Source organism: Wasmannia auropunctata, unplaced genomic scaffold (genome assembly GCF_000956235.1).
Source record: "Wasmannia auropunctata unplaced genomic scaffold, wasmannia.A_1.0 LD336039.1, whole genome shotgun sequence".
NCBI lineage: Eukaryota > Metazoa > Arthropoda > Insecta > Hymenoptera > Formicidae > Wasmannia > Wasmannia auropunctata.
The window spans coordinates 227436-237874 of NW_012026851.1; the positions used below are offsets into that span (position 1 = coordinate 227436).

A 10439-nucleotide genomic window follows, 5' to 3' on the forward strand; every position below is an offset into this window, starting at 1 on the left:
CCTCCGTCAGCCCCCCGCACATCCACGGAGACCGTGAGATCGTTTTCGCCCGGGCGTGCTACACGCCGGATAAAGAGGAAGTAAAAAGAGAAAGGTACGTGGCTCCCGCTCGCCGTCGCTACCATCATCATCATCATCATCATCATCACCACCACTGCCGCCGCCGCCGCCGCCGTCGTCGTCGTCGTCGTCGTCGTCGTCGTCGTCGTCGTCGTCGTCGTCGCCGTCGCCGTCGCCGTCGCAAGGGCAGAAATGACCTGGTGATTCCTCTTCGATGGCCGAACGAGCGCCGGACGGGCCGGACAGGGTCGGGGAAGATACGCGCCGATGCTGCCTCTCCGCGAGGGTTTAAAAATACAAGACCGGCGTTATTCGCCGGTCCGCCCACGCGTGCCGGCAGAAACGGCGCTCTCTCGCGAACCGTGAGAAGAATTCGCTCGCGGGGTTCGGGAACACGTACCCGCCGCCACCTCCTCTCTCATCCCGTTCTCCTTCTCCCTTTCCCCTAGCCAGCCTCCTTTCCCGTCCGGCATCCCTTCCTTGTTCTCATCGTTCTTTTTCTTTCTCAAACCTGCCTGCAACCTCCTGCAACTTGCGATCACATGTGAAGGATCGAGAGGTTTCGGGAGTGGGAAAGGAGGTATGAGGAGAAGAAGGGAGAGATGGAGAACCCGTGCGAATCGTCGAAATAAGCCTATCGTCGATCCTATCATGACGCGCGATATCCGGGTGTGCATGAAAATAAAGTGACGCGACGTTACGTTCGGAGATTAATTGCCGCGTCGATAGTAATAGAGGAGTGTAAGAAAACGTCGAGCAATATCGAACGGGCCTCCGGGTGCGGAAAGAATCAAACGGATAAATTTCCCATTGATCTCTTCACGCTTCGATCCTTTATCGCATCGAGTGAAGTCAACACTTATTCATTTTCTGCCTCCTTTATATTTCGAGAACTTATTAAACTTATTAAAAATGATAATTTTATGAATTTTAAATATTTGGTGAGAGATGAAACCAAAGAACTTGATAGAGAAATTTACATGCAATTCGTGCGGTATGTAAAAGTTATTTAATGTAAAAATATATGTACAATTTATGCATTAATGACTGCATTTAATATCAATGGATAATAGTATGTTAAATGTAATCTTACAATTTGATTTTACAATTTTTACAATTACGCATGTAAAACGTTTAAGACAATCCATCTAAATGTACACTATTTACATTAGTTTCCTTAAGAAGAGGATAAGACGAAAAAAATGGATTAATTGAATCGATATTCGTAAGACGAAAAAAAATGGATTAATTGGATCGATATTCGTCGCTATCGGCCAAATTTCTCTTTTGGCAGTTCGATGCACCGCGCGCAGTTGCAACCTATATTACGACTCTCTTCGCGGCGTACGCCTGGCGCATTCAGCGAGTCGAAAGGTGCAGGAAACGAGCCGAGCTTTGCGGCCGTTTATTTATATCCTCCGATATGCCACGCAAGAGTAAGCATCGCGATCGCGCAATGTCGGCCTCTGTTCGCAGCTAGAATAAAGCTTGATTCACAAGCGCGTTCGCGGTCACGCGCCGTCTATGTATGTTATACGACGGCGATACGGCATCCATCCCCCGGCACGGCGTGTTATTTAACAAGTAACCGCGTCGCACGTTTCCACGCGTCATAGAGCTTATTTTAGCCGTAGTACTTTATCTCTTATCAGTAGTTAATGATGCAAATTATTGTACCACGAAACTGATGATATTTTTAAAACTCTGATCAATTTGTTCTTCTAAACGGTAATACGTTACGAGAAGTGTTCACTCTGTGCTGAATATATCTGCGAATATTATACGAATATTTCGCGAGATTAGAAAATGAAGCTATCATTTGAAGAACGTTTTGAAAATATTTGTTTACGATTGTAACAATTTCAAAAGTATTATGTATTTGAAAATAATCGATTTTAGATGAAAGGTATTTCTTTTTCATTGGAAAACTCAATATATGATAATGCATTATCTTTATCGGAGCGATGTGAACGCATTAATGATCCACCGTTCCATTTTCCACAAGACAACGATTGCAAACCTCGGACATTCTTTCAAGAAATTAGAACTTCTTGTACCGTTATATATATTAGCATCAAGTTATTTTTTTTTTAATTCATCTTGAACAGAATGTGAGATGCAGATCGAGCGTAGCGTATGTGAGTCTTGCTTAATGCCCGGTTCGCTCACCGCGATCACAAGTGCAATGCAGATGCAGGTGCAACAGCACCACCTTGCGCCCAGGTTTTGCCCGCGGGCACGCATGATAAAAAGAGATAAAAAAAAGGTAAATAAAAATCGTGGAATTCACGCTCGCCGTACGCACTCCCACGACGTAAACTAGTTCCGCTCTCGGTTCGGTATATTAGTAAATAGAACGAGCGTTAATTGGCGATCTCGCATAATCGACGCGAGGGAGCCTGCGCCGCGTCGTAATGGGCGCGGCGCACTCGGCTCTTTAAGCGCGCAAATCGCATTCATAATTATCCATTCGCGCGCGGCCAATGTACGTGCACACGCATATGGCATGTGAGAATTGCACGCGCCTTCTCTATTAATAAATAATAAGGCGCGCCGGCGCGCAACGTCGCTACTGTTGACCCGGCTTCCTTGATAAAGGAAGTCGATTTAACGTGCCGCGGATTAAGGAGGAACGCCGAACTTTCACCGCATTGCGCTGGGACACGGCAGAGTAGAATTTTTCGCCCGGCTGCGCTTAATGACGCATGAGATATCGCGTTGAAGCAGGAATTGGAATCAGTCGGCTGATATTGGAGAGCTCGAAGTGTCTTATGGAACGCCGAACTCCGCAATATTGATTTTCTTTTTTTTTTTTTTTACCCTTTTTAAAACGGATTTATTTTATGGAGATTGCGTGCGTTTTGCTTTGATCGAGTGTTTTTACCGCAAACATTATTCTCTCCGCGAGATGTAAACGAGCAGCTAAATAAGCTTGAAACATATGAAGAATGACATTTGGCGGTAATCTGCTAATGACATTCGTGAACGAACGCGAATATGATATCAACATGCAAATTATGCTAGAAATTTGATTATAGGATGCAGGTGGCGACTATAAAATCAAGAATTCAAGGCAATCCAAATGGGAGGGGTAATAATTTTTCATGGTGCATCTTTGAAACTGAAACCGCATTAACGGTGCTTTGACAACTGAAACTGCACAAATTCGTGCGCTGATGCGACGCTATTGTATATCGTGTATCGTGTTGATGTAGGGGAACCTAAGGATACTTGATCCTTTGGGAGAAGACTTGGTCCCTATCCATTATTTCGACAATGTAAAAATTTTATTTTTTTCATGTTGCTAACTTCATGTTGCAGTGTTCACTCTTAACGACAGAAAATGTATCATTTTAACAGTTGAGCCAATAATAAGAAAGGGTGTTTTTGAGAAGTCTATAACTTCTTTTTTTGCAAGTATTCAATATAAATATTGTTTTGAAGTTATTAAATTTTAGAATTAGATTAAAACTTCAAATGGAATGAAAAGTTGATTGTTTTAAAGGTAATTACAAGGATAAGTCTGTAAAAACCTATTTACAAGAAATAAAATAAAAATGAAGAAAAAAGTACTATTCTTGGATTACATCTCTCAGAATAGGGGAGACATTTGGTACATTTTGATTATAGTTTATTAAAATATAAATTAAGAATTATTTTTTATTTTTCTTTCTTAATGCGGTTAAATACACTATTAAAATATCTAAGATACAGCATAAGAACACATTTTGTTTTTCCTTTTATTTTTTTAGATATTCAATAAAAGAGGAAAGGGATTTAAGTGCCTTCCCATTTAATTTAGGATAATAAAGATACATGAAGACCAAACATTAAATGCACTTTTAATTCCGTGAACGGAATTTTCGTCGAGTTATACGGTAAAAGTTTTCTGATAAACAAAGTAAACTATGCTATAAGTGATATAGCAACTAAATATCATTTTCTCGACGATTTACATATTCTACATCGATTTATTCCTTTAATCGTTCTATCATTTACTTTTTTAATAATCTATATCACCGTACCTGATGTATTCTAATTGATTACTTTAGATCTGTGATTTCTTCCGCAAACACTCAATTTTCATGTGAATAACTATGATGAAGCCGTCAAATTCTTCTACCTACGCGTTTAGTATTATCATTCAACCTCTTTCTCTCTATTAAGAAATTTCCGCAAAGCACGCGTATGCTTTAGAACGTGTAAATTTATCGTACAAGATAATTACAAGATATCACGAACCTTCCTACTAGCAACCTTCCCGCTTTGGATATAGCGGTAATAAATTGTACAGGAAAAACCATGAATGCATAATAGCGTATAATTTTATAATGCCCCTTACGGAATGTCTAATCTCGATCTATGGCGTTGATATAATTATTAGGTACGAATTCCATTTCATAAATTATCACGTGCCATCGTGCAACAACTTAGCCAGTAAACAAATATAATATTCAATAGTTTATACAAAAGATACAATTGTCGAGCTGATTCACAACACACTTTCCGGTTAATCACCAGTGAATCGTGTTTCACATTTTTGAAGATTTTAAATTTTTATAAATGCAAAAGTCAGTGTTTAAAAAACGCTTACAGATTGTTTCACATTTCGAAAATATTAGGTATATACATTATTTTACGATCAAAGTATAGTTTCACTATGATAACAATCGACACTATCTCGTTCTGATATCGTATATTTACGCCGCGTTCAGATTGTGTCGTAAAACTGTCCGAGATGCCATTCGTGCAACCGGGGAGATATCTCTGCGTCCCCATCGTGAATGAGCCGAATACTTTCTTCGCGAAATCGCGCAACTTGAACCCCGTCGGCTGAGTTCCGTTAACATTAATCGGTAACTTTCATACGCCGTCATGTGTATCGCGACCTGACCGCATCTACACACGTGCGGCATACTTCGCATGCGATATTTATTCCGCCGACTACGCGGGAACGGTCCGCATACACAGATCTGCTCTAAACGTTCGCGCACAATGCAACCGCGATGGCGCGGCGCGGCAGCGCGCAAAAGGATTTATTGCACGTGCGAACTTTTCAACGGCCGTGCGCCGCCGACGGTTATAATTTCAGCTCGCATTGCCAGGCATGTAAATTGGCGTGCCAGCAAAGTGACTCTACTCGGAAAAACTATTGTTCGCTGGAATTCAGATTTGCATAACGACACCGCGAGCGCATGCGGACGCGAGTCAGATATACCAAGTGTAGCCGTACGAATGAATATACCGGCAAATAAGACGGGAAATTAGTGATGCATCGTCTGTCCATTACGGCCGACGCGTGTGCATCACGGGATTCACGGGCAATTTTTCGCATATTTATTGTAGCCCAACAAACTTAGTTTATTTGCTGCGGTAAATTTTTATCGCATATTCGCAAAATACGAGACTATTATATAGTAATTAGTAATTATATAGTAATTAATAGCAGTTTATTGCTTCAAAATGGCTTTATTTAAGCGCCGTAGAATTAATATAAACTTTGTAAACCATCCAAATATTTGATGGTTTTATCGTTGTTAAATTATTATTCCTGCATCGTAATATACGAATATATGCGTAATAAACGCACATGTAACAGACACATTTAACTCTATGGAATGGGAATATATAAATATTCCCAGATCATTTACGTTTTCACAATGATTGGACGTTCAACATGAATTATGTGCATATATGTATAATATTTTTTATTGCGCGTTGGAAATTCTTCCGCTTTTGGTAGCATATTTATTTTTACTAAAAAAGAGAGAAAAAATTTGCTGACGAAATAACTGCTGATGAACGTGTTTCAGATCAATAATGATCCGAATATTTTGCCAAATGTTAACCTGGTGATGCGATGGAACGACACGAGAGGAGAGTCCCTCGAAGCTACCAGAGCGATGATCGACATGATGTGCGACGGGGTTGTGGCGTTCTTCGGACCAGAAGGCACTTGCTACGTCGAGGCCACAGTCTCTGCATCTCGCAATATACCTATGATGAGTTACGTAAGTGAATCGCAAGCTTTTACTGATTTTAAAGAACTTTCTCTGATTCGATTCTATTCGCGTAAGCGCGATGTAGCCACGCGATATTAGCGATGCTGCATTAACGAGTACATTATACTCATTTTGTAACGTATGTACACCGTAAAAAAACGAAATATGTAAAACTGCATCAAGTGTAAAAGTCACACAATTTATAATGGAAATTTATACACTTCTATTATAAATTATACCGTTATAAATGTATATATCTCCATTATAAATCGCATGACTTTTACACTTGCCGCTCGTGTAATTTTTAATAAATTTTACAGTGTACGATATTTAAAATTTTTTAAATCTAACATTGAACTTTTAAATACGACATGAAATACAAGACGTGAACTACTAATTTGTTTTCATACTTTTATAAAATAAAGCAAAATATAATTGAAAAAAATTTGACTAGTATAATAATTATTAGTTAAAATCTGAAGATAGAAATTCTCCATTATTTATTGCGCATTAAACTTAAATAAAGGAAAGAAATGAAAGAAGTAGGGGGAGTGGGCGGGGTGAACATCGTCGAAATCTCATGGCGCATCGTTATCGCGGCGGGTTTCGTGCGGGCTCGGATGAAGAAGCCGGCTGAAAACGGTTTCCGCCGGCGTGAGAACGGCGGGGTTGTAGGGCACTGACAAGGTGAAGTCGATGGAGACGGCCGGCGCGGGACGCGAGAGAACGACGGTGCCTAACGAAGGTGGTTGGGGGCGGCGGAGGTGCGCTCGACAAATTGAACACCCGCGGCGTGACAATATAATTACGGGCCGTGTGCTCTGGGGCGTGCGTGCGCGCTGGTACGATATGCGTGCTACGTCACGGCGGAGCACGCAATGCGGTCCCGATTCGCACCGCGTGCAATTCGATATTGCCAGTATGAAAGAAAGAAGAGAGGGGGGGAGAGAGCGAGAGATAGAGAGAGCGCCATGTCCGCGCTAGTTAAATTCAGTTCCGGTGGTCTTTAATTTACGACAAAATACAGGATCTGTCTGCAAATTTGCACGTTGTAGAAAACGTTCACACGATCAGAATTGCATTTATAAAACTGGAACATATTTTTTCCATACGAGAAGAAATTAAGCGTTAAGTATATGCGCAACGGATCTGATATAATCGTAGTATACGCACCCACCACGCGACCCACACACACGTCATGCTAACATATTTTATGAAACTCATTGTCAGTTGAGCTTCTAATTAGAACAAAAATTGTTTTTTCCTCTATTCCTTTTTATACATAATTTCTTTTAAACTCTGGAAAGTGCTTCTGAAACTATTATTGTTTTGTTTTAAATAAACAAAATGTGCTAACTTTACAGACACTTATTATGTAATATTATATAACATTTAACATAGGAATAGCTTTTAGGTATTAAAGCTAAATTGGCATAATTCTAAAGTTATAAATGAAAAAATCTTATAACAAATTAGATTTCTTCGCCACTGGCTCTTCGTGTTAAACTTATATAACTTTAATTGATATGACTAAGCTTAATCTATAGACTGCCGGAAATTTCTATGCAAGTTACGCCGAATGACAGCTTAATTTTAAAAACCGATTTGACTTGCAACGTATAGCCTGATAAATTTCTTTAAATATCAGTTTTTACAAAATTTTGATCTTATTGAGATTTTGATTTTATATTTAATAATATTCCGCAGCTATTTAAAACGGTCTATTAAAACTAATAAGAACGTTTCACGTTTTGTATTTTATTATGCTCTGAAATATTATTACAGCAATTCAATTGGGAAATGTATTTTAAATGTATTTAAACAATTTAGATTTTTTTATAACATATGTTTCTCTAACTTCCGTTCATCGTTACGTAAATGCAATGAAATCATCACGATGCGATTGCCATGATGAATCTATAGCGACGAAATAATTATCGTTGTAAGCCTCAGTTGTTCGCATATTTGTACTCGCGGCAGCGTCAGTCTGCCTCTTATTTATTCTTAAAAAGAATTTGCGCGCGTGGAGCTGGAAAGTCAAGAAACCCAAGCACGTTGAGCCACGGAAAATTAGCCTCGGCTCTTCAACGATGCGCGACCGTGCTTCGCCGCAAAGTCACGAATCCAGCTACTTAACAACATTCCGGTAATGCCGATCGTATAGTCGCACCACCTGCAGCTCATACGCACACACGCGCGTGTGCGCGTGCGCACGCGCGCGCGCATACGGCTCGTGAATTTTGCTTTGACGCCGCCGCTTCTATGCGTTTCCTCCTTCCTTTCTTGTCGCGCGACGATTAAAGTTATTGGCGTTCCTGAGCGTAAACTTATGTAAAGTAATCTCCCGGAGCGAGACGGATTGGCACTGCACATTCGTGCACGTCGTGCCTCGTCAACGCAATTTGCATTACGACATATCGTGCAAATTGAAAGTAACATATTTGAACGATCGGATGTCTCCGTTACAGTATTGAATGCAGATGCCGTCGCTGATGTATCGAAGGAGTGTACTTAACGGAACATGTTTCCTCTTTTATATTGTGGATTAATAATTTACAAACTATGTTTTTACGTATTTTATATATCTGCCAGAATAGGAGCAGTCAATCATTCGAAATTCAACTCGATAAACATTTCCGTTATCCGTTATCATTGAAAAGATACCCTCAATTTGAAACACAGTAATAGCATACGCATCGCGTCGTGCGTCGCAGCTTTTTTTAATTGATGCGTTAGGAATTTATTTTCAATTGGCGTGAAATCAGACAAGTCGTGTATCATACCAAACGCCACATCTCCCGCGACATTTTATGTTTTCGTGAAAGTCACCGTGGATGCCAGAGGTTCCTCGTGAAACGAATCGGCAAAGTCGGCCCGTGCGGAAAACCATACGTCCACCACGCGGTTATATATCGTTATGGAAAGTTTCACGAGACCCCGGATCGCCGTCTTCGATGAGAGACGACTTCGATGAGAGTCGATATAAATCCTTTCCGCGATTAATTCGAAGCCACCGGCTGAGTCGATCGGATTACGACACACGCGAGAAGAGACCCCGATTGCAACTTAAAGGACGCCCGCTCGTTGCAGACACGCTCTGGACGAACGCATGGGAAAGTGGTACTTGAACGTCGAGAGACCTCCAGACTAATTTATGTTAATTCGCACTGGTGAGAGAAAGAAACCAGCACGCGAACGATCGACGGGAAAACAGGATTAAAAAAATCGAACATGTGTCGTGGTCTGATTTTCTGTTCTACTTTCCAGATATATATTAATGCAATAAAAGCATTACAAAAGTTTACGTAGGATGTAAATGTTGAGTTTATCATGAACGTACACGCGTGCAGACCTTACGTTCGACAGCACCGATTCTTTCGGTAAGATAATAGAGAAAGAGAGGATCAGACGGCGATCGAACGGGAATGTAGGTGGCCCTTCTCTTGGCACGTGAGGGACAAGAGAGCGCATAGGCATAAGGAGCTACCATTATGCTTACTTTCACCTAGTTTCACTCGTCGCGTCGCCTACTGCAGAAATCGCACCGCAAATTTGTGCGGATTCTTCCGACGGGGATGCCTTCTTCTCATGGCACGCATAAATTTCCTCCAGCAACGTGCTTTTTCCTTGCTAACGCGCTCCGCCGTCCGGATGTTTGTCGCGCCTATCTCCGCTGCCGGCGAATTATTTTTTCTCTTTTGTCGCTGCATTCGCCTAAATTCTTACGCTTCCGAAGACGAGAGAAATGTCAAAAGATATATTTTCTGATTGCCTAGCCTTTTTAATTATTGTTTATCGGCATTGCCATTTTGAACTCAACAAATAAAAAATTGGCAATTTTTTTTAAAAAAGGAGATAAAGTATAATCAATATATAAAACTCAAATTTTCTGAATGTATGTATATTTACAAAATTAAAAAAAAATATATAGGGATTCTTTGAAGTCTGTCCTTATCCTATAACAATTCTTGCAATTTAAAAATGATAATAATGATAATAATTAAATATTTTCTGTTGGTTATTATATAAATTCTGTTGGTATTATATAAATTTTGAGTAAAGCGTGTATTTATCTAATATGAAGAATGAAAGAGATTTATTAAGTGTAGAATATTTTTTGAAGAAAATTGCGAAAAATATAATTTATTGCAAAAAAATATTCAATATTGCATGCTGAATAGCACACTAACAACCGCGGAATGCATGCACTCTCTCTCTCTCTCTCTCTCTCTCTCTCTCTCTCTCTCTCTTGTCTCTGATGGTTAACTCGCACTGGAAACCAGAGTTTCGTCCGCTGTTATCGGTTAGCCGAGACCTTCGACCGTCTTTCTCATTTGAACTGTTTAATTGTACATCGAACGGACGGAGGATCCCCTA

General features: G+C 40.3%; 1 protein-coding gene across 1 annotated transcript in view; it reads left to right on the plus strand.

Annotated features, from left to right (window-relative positions):
• The first annotated feature begins 4509 nt into the window (after positions 1–4509).
• The window catches only part of LOC105451954 (guanylate cyclase 32E-like), a 31527-nt gene continuing 25597 nt past the window's right edge, over positions 4510–10439 (plus strand). Inside the window, exon 1 of the mRNA XM_011692695.1 lies at positions 4510–6071. Within this exon, the coding sequence (XP_011690997.1) occupies positions 5859–6071 (213 nt within the window). The 5' untranslated portion in view covers positions 4510–5858. The remainder of the gene's footprint in view (positions 6072–10439) is intronic.